Raw genomic sequence first — 23188 nt, 5'->3', positions numbered from 1 at the left:
AGAAGGGGGTGGTGGGTTTGCTTTTGGTTCCTCCTATGCACACAAGGTGTTCGATGAAATGCCCGAGAGCCTGAAACAAACATGATATGAAGTGTCCGAGCCACACTTGAGCTTTCTCATTTATTTTTCCTCCGCGATCGCGGTTAGCAACTTGAACCTTTCATGTGTCATTGATAAAATATGCATGTGTGTAGTTCATTGTTTAATTTGTATTATTTCTAGCTAGTTAGTTTAACAAATGCATGATGGTTAATTATATACTTTATATAATAATAATGCAGATGAATCGGCAATGGATGTACGGTCCCCGACTCTCCGGCGAGTTCATTACGGGTTTGAAAGATTTCCTCGTAGTGGCAAATGCGAACAAGCAGCGAGGTTTTATTATCTGTCCATGTGCTGTCTGTAAGAATCAGAAGGGTTACTCCTCCTCAAGAGAGGTTCACATGCACCTGCTTCGGCGCGGTTTCATGCGAAGCTATAATTGTTGGACCAAGCATGGAGAAAGAGGGGTTAGAATGGAAGAAGATGAAGAAGGGGATGATATCGATGACAACTATCATGATTATTTCGGTGATACTTTCATGGAGGATGATGCTGAAGGTGGGGAAGGGTTAGGTGAAGGTGAAGAAGAGGCACATGATGAGCCCGCTGATGATCTTGGTCGGACCATTGCTGATGCACAGAGACGCTGCGAAACTGACAGGATAGGGAGAATTTGGATCGCATGTTAGAGGATCACAAAAAGTCGTTGTATCCAGGATGCGATAATAGTCTGAAAAAGCTGGGCTGCACACTGGATTTGCTAAAATGGAAGGCACAGGAAGGTGTAGGTGACTCATCATTTGAAAATTTGCTGAAAATGTTGAAGAATATGTTTCCGAAGAATAACGAGTTGCCCGCCAGTACGTACGAAGCAAAGAAGGTTGTCTGCCCTCTAGGTTTAGAGGTTCTGAAGATACATGCATGCATTAACGACTGCATCCTCTACCGCGGTGAATACGAGAATTTGAATGAATGCCCTGTATGCACTGCATTGCGTTATAAGATCAGAGGCGATGACCCTGGTGACGATGTTGAGGGCGAGAAACCCAGGAAGAGGATTCCCGCCAAGGTGATGTGGTATGCTCCTATAATACCACGGTTGAAACGTCTGTTCATGAACAAAAAGCATGCCAAGTCGTTGCGATGGCACAAAGAGGACCGTAAGTCCGACGGGGAGTTGAGACACACCGCTTATGGAACGCAATGGAGAAAGATCGACAGAGTGTTCAAAGATTTTGCAGCTGACACAAGGAACATAAGATTTGGTCTAAGTACTGATGGCATGAATCCTTTTGGCGAGCAGAGCTCCAGCCATAGCACCTGGCCCGTGACTCTATGCATCTACAACCTTCCTCCTTGGTTGTGCATGAAGCGAAAGTTCATTATGATGCCAGTGCTCATCCAAGGTCCAAAGCAATCCGAGAACGACATCGATGTGTACCTAAGGCCATTAGTTGATGAACTTTTACAGTTGTGGGCCAGACCTGGTGTACGTGTCTGAGATGAGCACAAAGGAGAGGAATTTGACCTACGAGCGTTGCTTTTTGTAACCATCAACGATTGGCCCGCTCTCAGTAACCTTTCGGGACAGACAAATAAGGGATACAATGCATGCACGCACTGCTTACATGAGACTGAAAGTGTACGTTTGGTTAATTGTAAGAAGAACGTGTACCTAGGTCATCGTCGATTTCTTCCCCGAAATCATAACGTAAGAAAGAAAGGCAAGCATTTCAACGGCAAGGCAGATCACCGGCCGAAGCCTGCGGAACGTACTGGTGCTGAGATATTTGATATGGTCAAGGATTTGAAAGTCATCTTTGGAAAGGGTCATGGCGGACAATCAGTTCCGCGGGGAGTTGACGGGCACGCACCCATGTGGATGAAGAAATCTATATTTTGGGAGCTAGAATATTGGAAAGTCCTAGATGTCCGCTCTGCAATCGACGTGATGCATGTTACGAAGAATATTTGCGTGAACCTGCTAAGCTTCTTGGGCGTGTATGGGAAGACAAATGATACAAAGGAAGCACGGCAGGACCAGCAACTTTTGAAAGACCCAGATGACCGGCATCCGGAATGGTTTCAAGGTCGTGCCAGCTACGCTCTTACCAAAGAAGAGAAGGTCATTTTTTCTGAATGCCTGAGCAGTATGAAGGTCCCGTCTGGCTTCTCGTCGAATATAAAGGGAATAATAAACATGGTGGAGAAAAAGTTCCAAAACCTGAAATCTCACGACTGCCACGTGATTATGACGCAATTGCTTCCGATTGCTTTGAGGGGGCTCCTACCGGAAAATGTTCGAGTAGCCATTGTGAAGCTATGTGCATTCCTCAATGCAATCTCTCAGAAGGTAATCAATCCAGAAGATCTACCACGGTTACAGAACGATGTGGTCCAATGCCTTGTCAGTTTCGAGTTGGTGTTCCCACCATCCTTCTTCGATATTATGACGCACCTCCTGCTCCACCTAGTCGAAGAGATTTCCATTCTCGGTCCTGTATTTCTACACAATATGTTCCCCTTTGAGAGGTTCATGGGAGTATTAAAGAAATATGTTCGTAACCGTGCTAGGCCAGAAGGAAGCATCGTCAAGGGCTATGGAAATGAGGAGGTAGTTGAGTTCTGTATTGACTATGTTCCTGACCTTAAGCCGATTGGTATTCCTCAATCGCGGCACGAGGGGAGACTAAGTGGAAAAGGCATGATCGGAAGGAAATCAACGATATGTATGGACGGTCATTCTATGACTGAAGCACACCACACAGTTCTGCAAAATTCCAGCTTGGTGGCTCCGTTCTTCGAGCAACACAAGAAAATTTTACGCTCGGACAACCCGGGGAAGCCTGAATCCTGGATTAGAAAGGCCCACATGGAGACTTTCGGCAGTTGGTTGCGAAAACATTTAATGAATGACAATGATGTTGGAGATCAGCTGTACATGTTGGCCAAGAAACCATCTTCGACTATAACGATTTTCAAGGGTACGAGATAAATGGGAATACATTTTACACCATCGCGCAAGATAAAAAGAGCACCAACCAAAACAGTGGTGTCCGCTTTGATGCAGCAACCAAGAATGGGCGAAAGGTAACATATTATGGTTACATAGAGGAGATATATTAACTTGACTATGGACCCTCCTTTAAGGTCCCTTTGTTCCGGTGCAAATGGTTCAAGCTAACAGGAGGTGGGGTAAAGGTGGACGAGCAATACGGAATGACAATGGTGGATTTCAACAATCTTGGTTACCTTGACGAACCATTCGTCCTTGCCAAAGATGTCGCTCAGGTTTTTTATTTGAAGGACATGAGTAGCAAACCGAGGAAACGGAAAGATAAGAAAACGATCAGTACATCATGCGATGATCCAAAGCGCCACATTGTTCTTTCAGGAAAAAGAAACATCGTGGGAGTGGAGGACAAGACAGACATGTCAGAAGATTATAATATGTTTGGTGAAATTCCGCCCTTCAAAGTGAACACTGACCCAAGCATTAAGTTAAATGATGAGGATGCTCCATGGATACGGCACAATCGTAAGCAAGCAGGGACACAAGGGAAGAATTGATGTGTAATAATTTATTGTACCAAACTTTGTATTTGGTCGATGAACTGAATGATGTATCAAACCTTTTGTCAAACCTTCAAGGGATCGATGAACTGAATTTTTTGATATATTATTTGTATTTTTAAGATTTTAAAATGAATTAGTTTTATTTTTCTGATTTTTTTGATATATAATTGTATTTTTAAGATTTTAAAATGAATTAGTTTTATTTTTCTGATTTTTTTGATATATTATTTGTATTTTTAAGATTTTAAAATGAATTAGTTTTATTTTTCTGATTTTTTTGATATATAATTGTAATTTTAAGATTTTAAAATGAATTAGTTTTATTTTTCTGATTTTTTTGATATATTATTTGTATTTTCAAGATTTTAAAATCGAAGTATTTTCTGTTCAAAATCATTGAAAGCTAAAAGAATTTTCATAAAGAACTTTTTTTGTTAGAAACTTTAATAGCAAAAATAATTATCATAAAGTAAAATAAATAAGTTTTTTATTGTAAGTAGAAACAAAACAAAATAAATAAAGCAAAAAAGAAAACAAAAAACAGGCAAAAAATAAAAAATATGCCACCTACTGGGCCACCACGGCCTGAATACGACTAGAAACCCATCGATGGGCCAGGATTCAGGCCCGCAGAAGGCCTAGTAGGACCATCAGGCATAGCAGTGACAATTAGGCCCGTAAGCCTGCAATGGAGAGGAGCTCAAGAGGGGAGCGGCAGTGGGGCTTATAAACCACTGCGCGCCCCTCTCAACTAGCGAGGTGAGACTAAACTTTTGACGCGGGCGTAGCAGCACAATGCCTTTAGTCCCGGTTGGGGAGGCGGACCGGGACTAAAGGTACCCTTTAGTCGCGGTTGTTGTCCCCAACCGCGACTAAAGGCTCTTTGTGCGCGGGAACGAAAGCGGCGCCAAAACCCTTTAGTCCCAGTTGGGGAGGCGGACCGCGACTAAAGGTACCCTTAGTCGCGGTCCGCCTCCCCAACCGGGACTAAAGGTATGTCTATATATACTGCACTTAGCAGTTCCTGCCACTTCCCATTCTCCTCTCTCGACGCCGAAGCCCTGCCCCGACGCCGACGCCGAAGCCCTGCCCCAGTGAGCGCCGCCGCCGCCCGTGCCCTGCCCTTAGCGCTCCGCCGCCGGCCGCAGCGTGCCCCTGCCCTTGCCCGCCGCAGCCCCTGCCCTGCCCGCCGCCCGCCTCCCGCCGCCGGAAAAGGAAAGAAGAAAGAAAAAGGAAGAAGAAGAAGAAGAAAAAGGAAGAAGAAAACAAAAGAAAAATAGAAGAAAACAAGAAAAAGGAAGAAAAAAGGAAAAGGAAGAAAAAAGAAAACAAAAGAAAAAGGAAGAAGAAAGAAAAAAAACAAAAGAAAACAGAAGAAACAACAGAAGAAAAAAACAGAAGAAAAAGGAAAGGAAAAAGGAAGAAAAACAGAAGAAAAACAAAAGAAACAAAAGAAACAGAAGAAAAAAGGAAGAAGAAAAAAGGAAGAAGAAAAAAAGAAGAAGAAAAAGAAGAAAGAAAGGAAGAAGAAAAAAAGAAGAAGAAAAAGGAAGAAGAAAGAAAAGGAAGAAGAAAAAGAAAGAAACCAAAAGAAACCAATGAAACCAAAAAAAGAAAGAAAGAAACCAAATGAAACCAAAGAAAGAAGAAAAAAAGGAAGAAGAAAAAAAGGAAGAAGAAAAAGGAAGAAGAAAAAGGAAGAAGAAAAAAGAAAGAAGAAAGAAAGAAGAAGAAAAGGAAGAAGAAAAAAGAAGAAAGAAAAAAGGAGGAAGAAAGAAAAAGGAGAAGAAAAAAAGGAAAGAAAACAAAAGAGACCAAATGAAAAACCAAAAAGAAAGAAGAAAGAAACCAAATGAAAACCAAAAGAAAGAAGAAAAAAAGGAAGAAGAAAAAAAGGAAAGAAAACAAAGAAACCAAATGAAAACCAAAAAGAAAGAAGAAAGAAAACCAAATGAAAACCAAAAGAAAGAAGAAAAAAAGGAACAAGAAAAAAAAGGAAGAAGAAAAAAGGAAGAAGAAAAAAGGAAGAAGAAAAAGGAAGAAGAAAAAAGAAAGAAGAAAGAAAAGGAAGAAGAAAAAAGAAGAAAGAAAAGGAAGAAGAAAAAAATGAAAACCAAATGAAAACCAAAAGAAAGAAGAAAGAAAAAGGAAGAAGAAAAAAAGAAGAAAAAAGGAAGAAGAAAACCAAATGAAAACCAAAAAGAAAAACAAAGAAAACAAAACAAAAGAAACCAATGCAAAAGAAACCAAAACAGAAGAAAAGGAAAAACAAAATAAGAAAAGGAAGAAGAAAAGGAAGAAGAAAAGGAAGAAGAAAAGGAAAAAAGAAAAGGAAAAACAAAATACTTGGCAGTGCTCAATAATCTTATTTTTTAATTCCTCCTCCTCTATGTCCCCTTAATCTTATTTTTTAATTCCTTTATACTTAAAGAATTTTTACTACATGCAGGAGTGACATATGGCGGACGATAGAGCCGAGCCGCTTAGGGATCCGGAGGCTGAACGTTATTTAATGGGCATCATCAACAACGAGATTCCTTATGTGCCGGGCTCAGAATATGAGCAAGAAGAGGATGTAGTCTCTTCTTTTCTGAACCTTGACGGTGGAACAGAGATTGTCGATGATCAAGAAGGTGAAGGAACGGACATTGTCGACGGAGGTCAACCGTCAACAAACGACGATCTCGAATTGCAAGTAGCAACCACCTCCGGCGAGGTATATATATACATTGAGCCTCTCGTGATACAAACTTACTGAAATGTGAATACATATGTATTAACGCGCGCGACTCTCTTTCTTTTTTTAGCCCTCCGGATCGAGTACGACAAAGCGTGGCAAATCCAAGGCGATGAAAACAGGAGAAACATATGCCATTGAGTTTGTCAGTGAAACCGGCAAGCCCCTACAGCACACCTCAAAGTTTATCAACCAATGCGGAGTCGTTGTTAGAGACAACGTCCCGACCACCGTCCAGGAATGGAAGGAGCCAAAGAAGGCACGTCTTGGTTTCAGTTTTGTCGACAAGAGAACGAAAAAGGATTGCTGGAGAAAGCTTATGGAACATTTCATTCTACCTCCGGAATACAACAAAGTCGATGAATTCGGTAACGCGGTTCCGGGTGGACGTCAGAGGAGGAGGCTAGTTAAAGAGTTCGCTCTTCAGAAGATGGGCGAAGCATTCCAGAACTTCAAGAAAAATTTAACCCGTGACTATGTCAACAAGGGCAAGACTCCGGATTTCAATGGACAACATGAGAAACTGAAAGATGATTGGCCAGAATTTGTGAGGCAAAAGCAATCGGAGCATTTCAAGGAAATATCGAAAAAAATAAGGATAATGCGAGTAAGAAAAAGTTCCATCATATTATGGGGCCAGGAGGATACCGCCTTTCGGAGCCTAGGTGGCAGAAGATGGAGGAGGACCTGAGGGTGCGAGGAATCCCTCTAGGTACAGAGGGATGGGACCCAAGGGCCAAAAGCTGGTGGTACGGGCATGGGGGATCGCTAGACCCGGAGACAGGGGTGTGTGTTCACCGGCAGAGATAGTTTGCTCCCACCCAAGCCCTTATTGACGCAATGACCCAAGCTCAAGAGGGCTTGATCAAGTTCAACAGAGAGAAAGACGCACTGACAACAGCCCTCGGGAATGATGAACACGGAGGACGTGTATGAGGCAAAGGCAAAGTTCCGTGGAAAGTAGGGTTTTCCCAGGACAATGACCCGTACTGTTACAGAAGCCGTAAGAGAAAGACGGACCGGGATGCAGATCTTATGACGAAGTTTGCATCGGAACTCCATGAGTTGAAGCAGACCGTGCATGAACTAGTAAAAGAAAAATCGGCTGCAGGGCCGCATGAAGATCATGAAGCGGATCGCGGAAGCCAGCAGCGGAGAAGCAGCGTGGCTTCCACGGATGCCCCGCCTGGTGCTAGTGCACCGATGATCGAGATTCGTGCACCGGAGCCTCACTACCCCGTGGATGATGTAAAGGAGATGAAAGAATGTGATCTGCATTATCCCGTGGGGAACGTTTCCACGAAGGTAGCTAGCGGCAGTGCTTTACCCTGTACACCTGGAGCACTCCACCACAACAACCCCATTGCATATGGCTATGCTCGTGTCACGGTGGAAGACATAGTCCAAGGGTTTGAGGACCTGGAGATTGACAAACCTACACCCGAAGGGGAGAGAAGACTTGGAGATGTCAAGCGCCAGATCATTCTATGGAAAAAAAGTACATAGTGTTTCCAGGCGACGCGCCAAGGCTAGCAAGTCCACCCCCCTCCGATGGTGGTGGTGGTGGCGGTGGTGGCGGTGGTGGTAGTCGTGGTGGTTCACCTACACCTCCTTCACGCCATTCGACGCCGTCCCCCAATCCACAACCTCCGGCGGGTACGACGCCCCCCAATCCTCCTCCGGCGGGTACGACGCCCCCCAATCCACCTCCGGCGAAGAAGCAGAAGCAGGCGGACAGCAAGGAAACCCGCTCCTGGACTATTAACCCGGACCCTTATGTACCTAAGACCACAAGGGTACCGGAGCCATCACTGAAGCCTCTCCTCCCAAGGCCTGGGGAACTTAGTGAAGCTGAAACCAAATTGGCCGCGTCTGCTGATTATGAGAAATGGAAGGCGGATATGAAGGCGATAAAAGAGCCTGAGCCCAAGCAAGTATTCACTGAGAAGCAAAAGAAGTGGGCTAAGGATTTTTTGACGACACCGTCCCAAGCCGAGCTGAATATGCCTGACGACTATGGACATGAACTTCGTAGGCAAGAAAAAATATTGAAGGAGGAGAAAGAAGAAAGTAAAAAAAGCGGGAAACAAGTTGACCAGCTCGGGATGCAGAAGAAACAATCGATCCCCCCGCTCATAGTGTAAGCCGGTCCGGAAGAGGACCCCGAGATCATAGCAGCTGCGGCAGCACTTGGATTGACTGTAGCGAGTGCCATGAAACAAGCGTCCGAGATGGGTTTGACTCTTCGTGCCTTCTTAGGCCTTGAGGATGCGCCAGTATGTGAGATAGCATTACAATATGTGCGGAATGGGCCTCTCGTCGAGCCTGCGCGGGAGAAGAGTCTACCGCCACAAATGCGAAATCTGCTACGTTGGTACAAGCAATTCATAACATGGGCCGACAAAGAATATATTTATGCGGATGTTACAGAGGAGCATCACACCAAACGGTACTCTGTACAAGTTCATATGAGTGAATTGTTCCAGTTGTTTAATCTGCGCGACCTCGACAAATCTATGCTGAGTTGCTACGTTCTGTAAGTGATTTATTTCTACCTCATCTCGTTCTTCATTGCCTGCACTATATATATATATATATATATATATATATATATATATATATATATATATATATATATATATATATATATATATATATATATATATATATATATATATTGTCCTAACTATATTGTTGCGTACGCTATTATGCAGATTGAAGATTTGGGAATGCAAAATAAGAAACATCCATGATGTTGGGTTCATTGACCCACATATCGTTAATGGACATGTGTTACAATATCACCCCGAAGACGTGGAGAAAGACTTGTACAAGTTTCTTAGAAAGCATCAACTCAAAAGTCATATTCTATTTCCTTACCATTTTGGGTGAGTATTTCTCTCTTGTGCCCATTCTCTTTTGTTTACTCCATGCATGGTATGTCTAATCGATGAGTTATGCATGACCGTGCATGTAACGTGTCCGCAGGTTCAACTGGATTCTGCTAAATATTGAACTTCACACCTCCAGAGTTCTAATCATGGACTCTATGGATTCGGATCCAAAGCGTTGGGCCGACATGAGAAAAATGCTGCAAAAGTAATTATTTTCAATCATTTGAGCTCTATATCGATCGGTCTCTTTCGTTCATTTCCTAATATCAAGTAACTAATAACTCCCTTGTTTATTTAATTTTCTTTGCCCTGTAGGGTTTGGAGACGGTTCTCAGAAGAAATTGTCGGTGAATTCAAACATGAGCTAGATTTTAGAAGGTTAGTTAATGTGGATAAGCAGCCACCGGGGACCAATCTATGTGGATACTATGTTTGTGAGAACATCCGGAGACTAACCTCTGAGCGGAAGGCATCGGATAGCGTGCGGAAGGCAACGGATAACTTGCGGAGGAGGCTTAGTCCAGAAGCTCGCTTCCGACCAATTCAAGATGAATTAGCAGGATTTTTCTTGAGGGAAGTCATCAATCCTAAAGGAGAACACTATACCGAGGACGCAGACATTTATATGCATACCCGAGATTGAAACTTGTTCGAAGTTGTATATGGTCCTCCATCCTAATTGTGCATGGAAACTTGTTTGAAGTTGTATATGGTCACCCGGGATTGAATATATATTATATATTCCTCTTGAATTCTTCTTGTTTGAAATTTCATATGCATGTATATAGTATCGTAGAATATGTGTACTGAAACTTCATCAAAATTAAAACAAAACACAAAATAAAATATAAAAGAAATAAAACACTACAAATTAAAAAGAAATCAGGTTTAGGGGGCTAAAACCCTAAACCTGCGGACGAGGCCTTTAGTCCCGGTTAGCCACGAGAACCGGGACTAAAGGTCCTCCGCCCCGACGGACCCCTGGCGGCCACGTGGACGGGCCTTTAGTCCCGGTCAGCCACGAGAACCGGGACTAAAGCCTTTAGTCGCGGTTCGTAAGAGGCGCGACTAAAGGGGGGGTCTTTAGTCGCGCATATTTAGTCCCGGTTGCACAGCAGGGACTAAAGGCCTTTACGCACCGGGACTAAAGGGCTTTTTTCTACCAGTGCTTGTTTGACTTGAGGCCTGCGGCTGCGAATCCAGACGTCGAAGTCAGGTATCTTCTTCTGTTTGCTCTAGTCAGCATGTTACCGGTCCATCAACATGGGCTAGCAATCCAAAATTGCAAAACTTGATAAAATATACTATGAATTATGGTACAGAATTCATCGCCGTGGCCGTTTGATTCATTTTTCGGTGCTACATCAGACAAAACCGTTTTGGAACAGTGCAAGTCACATTCAGAAATAAAAGACATGTAAAATTAAATATCCAGTCCTAAATTTGATGGACCAATATATACCCGGCACTTCATTCGGGAGAACTGGGCAGTTTACCTCTTTCTTTCCGTCTATCAAAAGATAGTGCTACATTATCTGGAGATGAACCTTATGCAGCGTATAATTCTCAGTATAAATCCTCTATCACTTATTCTGTAGTATTATATTATTAGAGTATTACAATACTAAGGTATTTTCCCCCTTTCGGATTGTTTAATTTGGTACGCACACCGATGTCGTGGAGTAAATCAAAACCTGTTGTACAATAGAAAACTTTATATTTCAATCTGAACCTTCTAATTCTCATCTAGATGAGAATTGACAAAGTCTTATTCAATTCCTACACCGTTTAATTTCCGTTTAATTTTATGTGTATATTACAATTTTTCTTCTTTTTCTTTTTACCTTCAATTGATTTAAGTTTTTTTTTTAGATTTTACGTTTGTCTTTTCTCACGCTGCGCATAACTCCGCACCCAACTGCATGGCAGCTTGTCTTACCCAACTATAGTGCATGGCCGCTATGTCGCTGGCCTGGATTTTTGGTTTGTTGGTGTTCCATCTCTTCCTCCAGTGTGTGTCTCGGCGTCGCTGGTGGTTGAAGGCGGTTTCAAATCTGGTTGTTTGCAGGCACCCCAGGGGACTTATCTGTGATATTTTTATATTTGGGGTTCTTAAAAAATTTCCTGTCATGTCCTGGTTTTTTTGGTAGTTTCCAAATGTATGTACAATTATACTCCGTTTATTGATTACTATAACGTGCATTGATTTTTTAATTTTTAACTTTTGTCTTTTTTAAAAGTGTAGTATCACACAACAGTAGTTGCATGTCCACTTGTCATGTGCAGTTGTATCTCCACCGGTCCGTGTAACTGCAGTTGCATACACATCGACTGTGCGTAACCGCATGAAATGATCTCATGTTATTTTTTATTTCTATACAACAGGTTTTTTCATTGCCAACAAAAGAAATATGCTTCCGTCATTTCAGGCAGTGACAAGACCTACATGAAACTACGAGATGATCTAGAAGGAGAAAATTTTCTGGTTGATTATATTTTTAACGGCTTTCGTGTTCGTCGTTTGTCGCTCATGGATGACGCCGTCTCCCGGGGAGCGTCCATCAACCAATACAAGGCGCCCCGCTGCGTCAAGCTCGCGCGCACCGTCGAGCTGATGGACTCGCGTGTGGTGTCCGCCCCACTTCAGCCCCGCCCAGCCGCATTCGACCCCGGCCCGACCCTACGAGGCTACGACTAGAAGGAAACAGCTCCTCGCGGGCAATCAATGTTTGTCGAGGTTTTCATTTTGTTTTTTTTTTTTGCGAATAAGGTTTTCATTTTGTTTTTGCGAATAAGTAAAGGTTTTTATTTAGCTGTGGTTGGATGGTTAGAGAGACAGTGATATCCCCAGCCCATCAGGGTTCAAGTCTTGATTCTCGCATTATTTCTGAATTTATTTCAGAATTTCCAGCGATGCTCTTTCAGTGAAAGGAGTCGTTTCCGTCGACGACGAGACGCCTACGGTGACTTCGTAAATCTTAAGATGATATGCCGGTTCAGTCTCTCGAAGGTGCTCATAAGGTAGGGTATGCGTGTGTGCGTTCATAGAGATAAATGTGTGCGCGTATGTATAAGCGCTTGTGTTTGTATCGTGTTAAAGAAAAAGCATCTCTAGCGTTCATTCATTACTTTCCTTCAAAAAATAGGGATCAACCATATGTGAGCTCTCTGGAAATTATTTTGAATAAGTTAATTTATCGGGCCATTAGATTAAAGATCCTACGGCCGTTCCTCTTTCTCCTTCCTGTAGCTTTCTTTCTCCTCCATCCGTTTATTCTTCCACAAAATCAATTTACACAAATTGTAAATCCAAACAACTTTCTTTTTTTCTGCAATCGGATCTTGAGATCTTCCATTTCCACCTAAATGTCTAGCAGACAGCCCGGACAGCGCCTAGACAAAATAAAAGGCTACCCAACCAGACCCCTCGAAGCCAATCGAGATGTCCACACTGTCCGGCACCCCCCAAACACAACCCATATGTGGGGAGGACTTGGGACTTCCCGGACACGCCCGGGCCCGTCAGCCGCATACCCCGACCCCACTAATATCCCGTCCTTATTTGTACCGTCTCAGTCTGCTCCGCCATACTCCTCTCCCGTTGATGTCCGGCCACTTCCGGCATGGCGGGCAGTGGAGCTGAGTCTGACAACTGCGGATCCGTCGACTGAGACCTCACCCCCAGGGGCAGAACTAGGCCCCGGGCACCCCGGGCCCAGGCCTGGGGCGTGGAAATTCAAACAAGCTCTTATACATATATGTTTTTCGGTAGGTCCTGGGTGCAGCCTTATAAAAAGAAGAAGGCCCAAAGCCTGATCGGTTGTCTACTTTGAATCATTTTTTTATGTTTGTACAGAAAACACCATGTATTTTATACTAATTAACCCACAGTTGTACCTCTTAGCCATTTTTAAAACGCTATTAGAGTGCAACCTTAATCAATAGCGGAAAAACAATTTGGAGACAAAATAAATGTAGCAAGAGAAAAATCTCATCCTATGCCACGACAGAGACGGCTTACGATTGACCACATTCAAGCGCGTTGTGGTTCTGTAAACACTAGTCCAACCGTCCCCCATCCCCTGTGTCGCCCCTCGCTAGGGCGGCTCGGGCGGAATCCTACCCCCATCCGCCGCCGGGCTCCCAACCTCTCCCTCCCCTCCCCTCCGCCGCCGTTGGAGGAGGTCGTCGGGCAAAGCCCCGGGCGGCTGACGGCGGCGGCAGAGGCCCCCTTCCCTCCTGCGTTCCTTTGGGTGAGGCGGGTCACCCGGGGCGCAGGGGCCCTCCTCCCCGATCTGAGCCGTCTTCGCGGCGGCGCGGATCTGAGTCCACCGACGCCGCCTTGGCGGCGTGGTGATGGGAGGAGGCGGCGGAGCGGCGGGCTTCGTGGAAGATCTGGTGGTGCCGGCTGCTAGGTGGGCGTGCTTGGTCATGGCGGCGGCGGAACATGGCCGGTGGCAGCGGCGATGTTCTGTCTGGATCCCGGGGCGGCGGCCCTGGAGGGTGGCGGTTGGTGAAGCTACGGCCTCCCGCGGCGGCATGGCGTGGTGCAATCCCTGTCCAAGGCGGATCTGTGACTGCGATCTGCTATGGATTGGTTCGGATCAGAGACGGTGACGAGCGCGCGGGATCCATCTCGGCGGCTCTCGCGGCTTGGCGAGGCGGGGTGGGAGCCCTCCTCCTAGGCTCCAGTGGTGGCACACTCAGGCAGTGGCCGGTGCGCCAGGGCTCTTACGGTGGCACTGTTGTTGTGGTTGGTCGCCAGATCTAGGCGGCTGGATCTGGGGCTTTGAAGACGGTCGAGACGGTGCACAGGTTGTCGAGTGAATTTCTTGGGACGGATCCGGGTGAAAACCTGGTTTTCGGTCGATTGCCGGAGCCGGTGATGACGATGCCCCTATCATCGTTTCCTTCATGAAGGCATCATCGAGGTGAAGCTCCCAACTCCACTCACTACCTCCGGGGGAAACCCTAGATCAGCTGATCGGATGTTGGCGGCAAGCATGTGTCGTTACCCCCTTGGGGGCAGCATTCTTGGAGGTGCACTCGGCTTCGCGGGACCAGCGGACGACATCTTTGGTGGAGTGGTGCTTCATCCTACACATTGATGGCGACGGATCTCGATGGCGTGGCGCAGTGCAGATTCAAAGTTCGATGTGCGAGGATGGACTCACGCAGGAGGACGACGCTGTCTGGCGTCGTGGTGGCGTCGATGGCAGAGAGACCTGGCACGGTAGATGCAACAGTACAGCTCTGAAGATGGATTGGTGGCAGGTGGCTGTGGCGGCCTCATACCCGGCAGACGTCCTGGTTGAGGAGTGCGCCGGACTGGTAGGTGCCCCATACCCGGCAGGCGTCCTGGTTGGGACCTCAGGTCTTAGATGTTTAGGTTTGGCTGCGATGTCTGTTTGGTATTAGGCTCAGGCTATCAGCGCCCCTACATCAATTGGATAGGAGTAGCGACTGCTTAGACAGTGGCTTTAGTCTTAGTGTTGTATGACTTTGTAAGGTCTTATGAGAATAATTAATAAAGTGGTCGCATGCATCGCCCAGATGCAGAGGCCGGGGGTCCTCCTCCTTTTCTGAAAAAAATGATCATCGTATGCGAGAATGCGACGACAGACAAATGGCAACAAGATGGGATGTCATGACAAATGGCAACAAGATGGGATGTCATGTTGAAATAAAGAACATAGACCTACTGGTTTGTTGGCTCATGATTATTTGAGTTACGGGCATTTGGTATCTTTTTGCTAAAAAGCAAAAAAAAAAAAACTTTGAACGGTCGATCATTTTGGAAGGAACTGCAAGATGCCAAGATTACACCCGATGCACCTGCCTGCATAACTAATAATCTCATGGATCTCGATGCAACACATTTCTTCAAATGCACTCCTTACTTTCTCGAAACGAATACCGTACCATTCCTTTCAATAAAATATGTACTGTACTACTTCTTACACTAAGAGAAAATTAATCCCAGAACATATATCAATCGCGCACTGTAAAAGTGAAAAAAGGAGACTGTAAACAAAGGCAGAGAAGAGTTAGGTGGGTGGGCAAGCGGGTGAGCGGTCGCGGTCACGGCAGGTAGTTGTAGAGCGCGTATCCGACGGTGTACCCGTAGAAGAGCAGGCCGGAGACGGCGAGCACGGAGAGCGCGAAGGTGGCGCCGACGGCGAGCGGGATGTTGCAGGACAGGATCCCGAACTTGAGCTGGATGGCGTCGATCATGGAGAGCAGCAGGAAGAAGGTGCCCATGATGGAGCACGCGGCGGCCAGCAGCATCATGGGCCGCGCGTACCGCAGCACGGCGCGGCGCCGCTCCCGGGGAGCCGCCGCGCGCCACGCCGGCATCTCCTCGCAGTCGTCGGTCATGACCGGCTTCTGCTCGCCGTCGCCGTAGAAGTCGTCGCCGGCGGCCAGCAGCGTGACGGACAGCTTCATGCCCTGCGCCACCAGGCTGGACAGCAGGTAGAAGCCGAAGGAGAGGATCTCGAAGAGGAAGAAGTTGCGGGCGATGTCGTCCCCGGCGACGCAGTTGGTCGGCACGGTGGAGGAGGCCGTGATGGTCCCCGTGATGCCGATGAAGACGGCCACCGTGAGGAACGTGTTGGCCGACACGATGCCCTCCAGCGCCTTCACGTGCACGTCCGGGTTCCGCCGCCGCACCGTCGGCATCTCCTCCGATATGCTTCTCTTCTCCTTCCGGCACGCCGCCGGTGCTTAGCTTAGCTAGCTGTTCCCCAGGTCCTGCTATCTGCCTAGCTATACAGTGGGCGCGTGTAGAAGATGAGGTGAGAGAGACTAGCTGTAGCGGTGCGCGTACGAGTGTGGGAGTGAGTGAGTGAGTGAGCTGGACAAGCCTCTTCAGATCATGGGTGGTTCAACTACTCTGAATTAATTAATCAACTATATAGTTCATTGTGAGTGAGTACATTACATTGAATTAACACTGCCAATTGCTGCCTCTACTTTTGAGGGTCGCACATCTTGCGTAAATTGAACGGAAATGCCACTACACCTAGTATAATACACTTATTTAAGCTCCACAGAACGTGCAACTGCTACTACTGGTGGGTGATCATCATGCCTCGCTTTGGGCAAACCTGAAAGGCGCAAACGATCGATTTAGACCAGCACGCATGCACGAGCGGACATCCAATCGAGTCGAGTTGATAGCGGCGTTCTACCCACCCAGCACTAGTAGCTCCAGCTAGCTAGCTAGCTGCTTGTCCTCAACTCCAGAGGATTGTTCCTGCATGCATGATTGCTCCGGAGTCCAGACACGCCTCACCCTGTAGCATTCTTTGCTAAGGCATCTTCAACGTACTTTAAACCGCGTGCATACGTTCCGACCGCGTGGTCTAGACGTGTCCTGTCATCTAACGCGGACCTGTATCGATCCGCCGAACGATTCAAATGTATTTTTTTCATAGCCGGAGATGAACCAAGGGGCTTTACAAGCGTGCCCGCTCCTGACCGCCCTGGCCACCCCAATCACCTCACTCGCCCGAGCGCGCTTCCCGCCCTAAACGGTGAGCATCTCTCCAGAGTGTCAGCACCACATTCATGACCGGCTAGAGTGGACGCGGCCTCTCATTGGAGCTAGCATTGAAGCGGTGCGCCGCCCACGCTGCTTCCCGATGCACGTGACTGCTCCGCGTTTAAACGACACCACGGCCGTCCGACAGTCCGTCTGTCGTCCACATTAATGATACGCGGTTGTCTGGGAACCTACTCCGACGCCACCCGTTCGCCCGTCTGCCCCCCACCATTGCCATTCATCCGCTATATAAACTGTAGCCCCGGCCGTAGCTGCAGTCATCCTCCTTCGGTCGATTTATCCTCACCGCATCACTCCCATAATGGCCTTCTCGCGCTCCAAAGCTCTTTGGGACAGACTGTCGCTGGAGCAGAAAGAAGGAGATGGCCGCCATTGCTGCCGGCTGGCAGGCAGGAGGTTGACGGCATCTGATACGTCTCCAATGTATGTATAATTTTTATTGTTTCATGATATTATATTATCAATCGTATATGCTTTATATGCTATTTCATATCATTTTTGTCGGCTGATCTATTTACTTAGTGACCAATGTCAGTTCCTGTTTTTTGCCTATTTCTTTGTTTCGCGGAGAAACCATACAAAACAAAGTCCAAACACGATGTAACTTTATGATGATTTTTTCTGGATCAAGGGAGACCCTAGAAGCTTCGGAGAGGCACCAGACAATGACCGAGGGGCCCACAGGCTTAGGTGGCACGCACCCATTGTGGCTCTATTTGCCCTAATTGCATACCTATAAATTCACAAATATTCGAAACCCTCGGATCAAGAGCCGAAACAATTCTTCCGCCGTCGCAAGCCTCTGTTCTTCTGTGATCCCATCTAGACTACGTCGGTGCTCTGCCGGAGGGGGAAACCATTGGCGAGGCAATCTTCATCGATTTTGTTGCCTCCTTGATTATGTGTGAGTAGTTCCCACCGGACCTACGGGTCCATAGCAATAGCTAGATGGCTTTCTCTCTCTCTCTCTCTCTCTCTCTCTCTCTCTCTCTCTCTTCAATACAATGATCTCATATGAGATCTATTCAAAGTAAACTTTTGCGGTGCATTTGTTGGGATCCAATGAATTGCGGGTTTATGATCAGATTATTGATTGAAAGTATTTGAATCTTTTTGAGATATACTTATGTGTGATTTTATAGCTATGTATGTTTCCCAATCTATGAGTCTTCTTTGGCCAATTAGATGATTACATCTTCAGAGGGAGTGGTGCATAGTAGTGGGTTCAGTCTTGCGGTGTCTTTACTCAGTGACATGAACGTTTTTCTTATAATCACGAAAAATAAAAAATATGAACTCTTTTAAAATTCCTGAATTTTTTTTAAAATCTGAACTCTCAAATTCATGAACATTTTCTTCAAATTGACGAACTTTTTTCAAGTTTCTGGACATTTTTTTGAATCGATGAACTCTTCTATCAGATTCATACAACATTGGGGACGTTGTATGAATCTCAAACTCTTACCTCGGGAATCACGTGTGCGATAGGTTCTGGCATCACATACGATTGTTCTTTTTTTCTTGCCAAAATGTGTGCGTCCTCGCAGCTTACCGCACAAGGTTATCCTGTAGTGTGTGCCATGCACCTCCCCCTATTGCACAACATTACAAGACGGTTCGCATCTGCGTGTGCGAAAAAGGGTTTTAACCGTGTTCGATGGACTTGACAGCACTAGTGTTGGTATCCTACTCTGAATCCAACTTGGACTCTGATTCAAGATCTTACTCTAACTCCGAGAGAGCGAAGATGATGGCGTTGCCGGAATTGCGCTGATTTCATTTAAACCGTGGAAGTCTTTCTTCGACTCCCTTGATGTTGATGATGACTCTTGGTCATGATTCATGGTTAAAGGCCACGAGGTGATCCACCCCGAATATTTTGACAGTGATACAGGTTATCTCCAAGGTCAAGAACAAGATCATTTGCTTAATTATGGGGGTATATTCTTAGTTCCCACCTGGATTTGTTCTAATTAAATTAGCATTTTCAGATGTGTAGCATAAAAAGGTCCACATGTGCTTAGCATAAATAGGTCCTTGGTTACAGAGAGCCAAACCAGTGTAATATAACTAGTACACAAAGTATAGAGCTGCATCTGCAATGATTGACTAACTATTGTCCTCCAAGAAAAGAAAAAGGTAAAATGATAAATAAGTTGGTGCTATTTATGATATAGGGCATGCATCTGCCAAAAATCCGATTCGGCTCTTGGGAGCTTATGCTCCTGCCCACCAAAAATATTTTTTACAAACGTCATTTTTTCTTTTTTGAAAAATTAGATGTGTTCATTGTCACATTCAAATGACCCCTGCAATTTTTTAGTGGAAAAACTTAAGCTATTTGACCCGTGTGAGAAAAACAAATCGAATGCCGATGTTACCTCCAAATCTTACAGTTAATTTTATTTTTTCACCAACGAACCACTACTATCCTGTTTCACATGAAAATTGTAAAGCACGGTTGTTAGACTTACATCAACATCCACACACACAAAATCAGAATTTTAGAATATTTCTACTCTTTATTTTGAATTTACTTTTCATTCAGGAGCATATGCTCCGCAGAGCCAAAACAACCCTTGTGCATCTGCCATGTTCAAGATTCTACAAATAATGAACAGTACAATGATACGAGAAGTCAGTGAGACACTTGAAGCACCTTCACGGTGTGGTACGCTTAAATAGATGTATCTAGACGTATTTCAGGTCTAGATATATCTATTTCAGCGTCAAGTAATTTCGGGTCGAGGGAGTAGAATATTAGAGGCGGCGAAAAAAGTCCGTTATAAGAATGCACGACAAGTTATGAGTTATGACAGGTGGGTGAGACAAGGAAATGATGGTGGAGATGAGAGGCAGTTCGTTGGAATAAAGCTATCATGTGCGAACGCTGCTCGGTCATTCCGTGTGAAGCAAAGCTGCCTTCATTAATCCCCGTGTGAACGTCCAAGGCAAATGCTGTCAGCTGGTTATAAACCGGAGTAGTGCTACTGCATGACTGGATCAAAACACAAGAAACGTCAACGGAGGACAAGATGGAACATGTCAAGGAGTTCCCTAGCCGCTGCCTCACGATGCTAGCACGATGGCTCTGCCCGGGGGCCGAGGACGATCACGCCGCCATAGCCCAGAGGCTGGGCATGTTGCCCAAATCCGAGGTCGATCACGCCGACGACCTAGCCCAATAGGTCGAGCACGAGCGCGCCGCCATAGCCCAGAGGCAGGAGGCCCACCGCGCCGCCGCCCGCGACAGCCTGCAGGCCTTCACCCTCCGCCTGAACAAGCGCCTCGCCGCCGGCGCCGACAGGAGCGGCAACCTGGTCTTCTCGCCGCTGTGCCTCTACGCGGCGCTCTCGCTGTGGGCCACCGGCGCGCGCGAGCGCACCCTCGACGAGCTGCTCGGCGTCCTCGGAGTGCCTTCGCGGGACGTCCACACCTTCCACGTCTGCACGCTGGCCCGGCAGGCCCTCGCCGACCGCGTCAGCTTCGGGTGCGGCGTGTGGCACGACGCCACCGTGCCCCTCCGCCCCGCCTACCGCGACGTCGCCACCGAGTGGTACGAGTCCGTCATCCGCCCCGTTAACTTCAACCAACAGGTCAGTGAATAGCGGCCGGACCCCGGAAGTGATCGATGTGTCGTGTGTGCATTCGGTTTTTTTTATTCGGTTCGGTTTCGCACACTCTGAGATGTGTGATTTTTTGAAGGTCCTCTCGGCATTTTATTTATTCAGTGGCAACGCATCCGAGAGCAAATTGCAGCTTAGAAAACCAGAGATTACATATTATACTCCCTCCGTCTCAAAATAAATGACTCAACTTTGTACTAACGTTGTAAAGTTAGTGCAAAGTCGAGTCACTTAATTTGGGACGGAGGGAGTAGTACTTTACAACACTCTCTAGTTGAAGAGCTGCTTAATGTGCAACAGAATTAATAGTACGCCTATTATGATTGATCTGTTGCATGTAGATATATGATGATTATCGTTATGTACGTGCAGCCGGAGGAGGCAAAGGAGCAGATCAATGCATGGGTGGCGGCGTTGACGAACGACCTCATCCCCACCCTGATTGGCCGTGACGCGTTGTCCCACCTCACCGACCTGGTGCTCGCCAACGCCATCTACTTCAAGGCCAAGTGGAACAAGCCATTCGACGAGGAACGCCATCTGTTTCACCGCCTTGACAACACCGCCATCGACACGCCCTTCATGCGTGGCTTCGGTAGGCAAAGAATCGCGTGGCACAATGGCTTCAAGGTGCTCCAGCTGCGCTACGAGCAAGGCCGCCCCTTGCCCGCGCAGTCGCAGCCACAGCCGATCTACTCAATGTGTGTCTTCCTCCCCGACGCGCGTGATGGGCTGTGTTGGTTGGCCAACCAGATCGCTTGCGACCCTGACTTTTTGTGCAAGCACCTGCCGAGGAGCGACGTCGAGGTCGACGACTTCCGGCTGCCTACATTCAAGGTCAGCTTTGACATGACTATGAACGACATTCTCCGCGACATGGGGCTCAAGGAGGCTTTAGAGCCGGGGAAGGCCGACCTGTCTGATGTGGCCGAGGACGGGACGGGGGAAAGGAGGAGGCTGGCCCTACAGGAAGTGATCCACCGAGCCATCATCGAGGTGAACAAGGAAGGCACCGAGGCCGCGGCTGCCACTGTGATGATTACGTGTAGCACGACTAGTGCCCTACCTCCGATGTCGCGGCGTGTGGCCTTTGTTGCTGACCATCCTTTTGCTTTCTTTGTCATCGAGGAGGTGTCGGGTGCGATCATGTTCGCGGGCACGTTGTTGACCCCACTATCAATTGAGGGGGAGGGAGGACCGAACATGCATCCTTCGGTTTATGTATGGATTTTTTTCTTTGAAAATGCCAAATGCTATATAATAGTAACATGAACCCTTAGAATAGCAACTTTACAGAAATCTCTAAAAAAAACAACTTTATAGAAATATACAAATACAACTAATTTTTGGGGGTGTCGAAGTATTCTTCCTCCTGCATCCATAGACAGTGCGTAGTACTCAATACTCGTCGTCACATCTGGGTTTCCTTCTTAGCGTAGTAAACTTGTTTAATCCCAATAGCTTGTAAAAGTTACGCCTAGAATTAGTCATTGATATAGACCATAAGATGCTTGCAACATCAATCTGCATAGAAAATCGCCGCTCCGGATAAGAAAATGTTGAAGATGGCTTGTATAACGCACCTGGCTCGGCTAGACGGAGTCAGGGAACACGACTCTCACACTCTCCCGATTGAGACTGAAACTGGCCAACCTTCGTCGGTCGGAACTAGAGCTAGAGAAACACATGCGCCCCATCCATTTCGTAGAACAGAGGCACTAAGACAAATCTGCAAAAGAAAAAAAAAACAAATCTGCTAACTACAGCTCCATCACCTCACTACTGACAACTGGGGACTAAAAACACAACTAAAAACCTTACCCTATGATCACCAGTTCGAAACAACATGATCCCGCCAAAGAGGCCAAGGGAGGGAGAGGGCACGCGTCGGCGATGGTGGTCTGGCTTTCGTGCTCCAACTCCGGCCATGTCGGCCTGTGGGGCGACGGGCCTGGATAGGGCTCTTATTCGGCAAGGTGATAGTCAGCGGTGATGTGCTCTGCCATTGGTATTCGTACTTGTGGTGATCATTCCAACTTGCGGTGGCGGGTTCAATGTGCATTGTGGTGGCCACCGGAAGATCTTCGTGAGCGTTCCTCTCTCTAGATCATGTCTGAGGTGACGAACCTATTTTCGTCACGAAACAACATTTCCTGATGGTCGAAATTGTCTCGTATGATAGGCAAATTTGTCACCTAAGATCATTTTGACGATAATCCATCAACATTAATCGGTTCGTCAGTTTGACCGTCAAAGATTCTGACAATGGGCCCAGCAGATGCTTACGCGGTTGCTTCCATGTGGGTTCGGCTATGGTTTTATCACCAATGATGGCCCTCAGTAGTAACTACAGCATCAGGCTTGACCGGCCAACAATGCTAACATATGGGCCCAATCGATGCTAACATGGCTGCTTACATGTGGGTTCAGACATGGGTGACATGGCTCCTTACATGTGGGTACATATGTTGGTGACGGCATGCCTAACCGTCACAGTTTGTCGCCAAAGATACAATCATAAAGTTCATGAGAGTGTTTGCTGAAACTGTGATGAGAGTTTATGGAGAGCAGTATCTGCGCACCCAATGTCAAGGACATGACAAAGCTTCAAGAGATCCATGGAGCAAAAGACTGGCCTAGGATGCTAGGAAGTGCTGATTGTATGGCTGGAGGCGAAAGAATTGTTGTGCAGCTTCCCGCAACCAGTTCACCAGGCATCGCAAGGATCTAGCAATAATTTTGA

General features: G+C 46.6%; 1 protein-coding gene and 1 pseudogene across 1 annotated transcript; one reads left to right on the top strand and one right to left on the bottom strand.

Moving 5' to 3' along the window:
• Nucleotides 1-15028: 15028 nt before the first annotated feature.
• On the bottom strand, nucleotides 15029-16119 carry LOC123048266 (uncharacterized). Its single transcript, XM_044471401.1, has one exon. The coding sequence runs from the start codon at nucleotides 15931-15933 to the stop codon at nucleotides 15334-15336; it is 600 nt and encodes a 199-aa protein (XP_044327336.1). The 5' UTR covers nucleotides 15934-16119; the 3' UTR covers nucleotides 15029-15333.
• A 1001-nt stretch (nucleotides 16120-17120) lies between these two features.
• Nucleotides 17121-21629, top strand: LOC123048265 (serpin-Z2A-like; annotated as a pseudogene).
• Nucleotides 21630-23188: the final 1559 nt, after the last annotated feature.

This window comes from Triticum aestivum, chromosome 2D (assembly GCF_018294505.1).
Source record: "Triticum aestivum cultivar Chinese Spring chromosome 2D, IWGSC CS RefSeq v2.1, whole genome shotgun sequence".
In the NCBI taxonomy this organism is placed as follows: domain Eukaryota; kingdom Viridiplantae; phylum Streptophyta; class Magnoliopsida; order Poales; family Poaceae; genus Triticum; species Triticum aestivum.
Note: the sequence above shows the minus strand (reverse complement) of the source record. Positions and strands in the feature narration are given on the sequence as shown.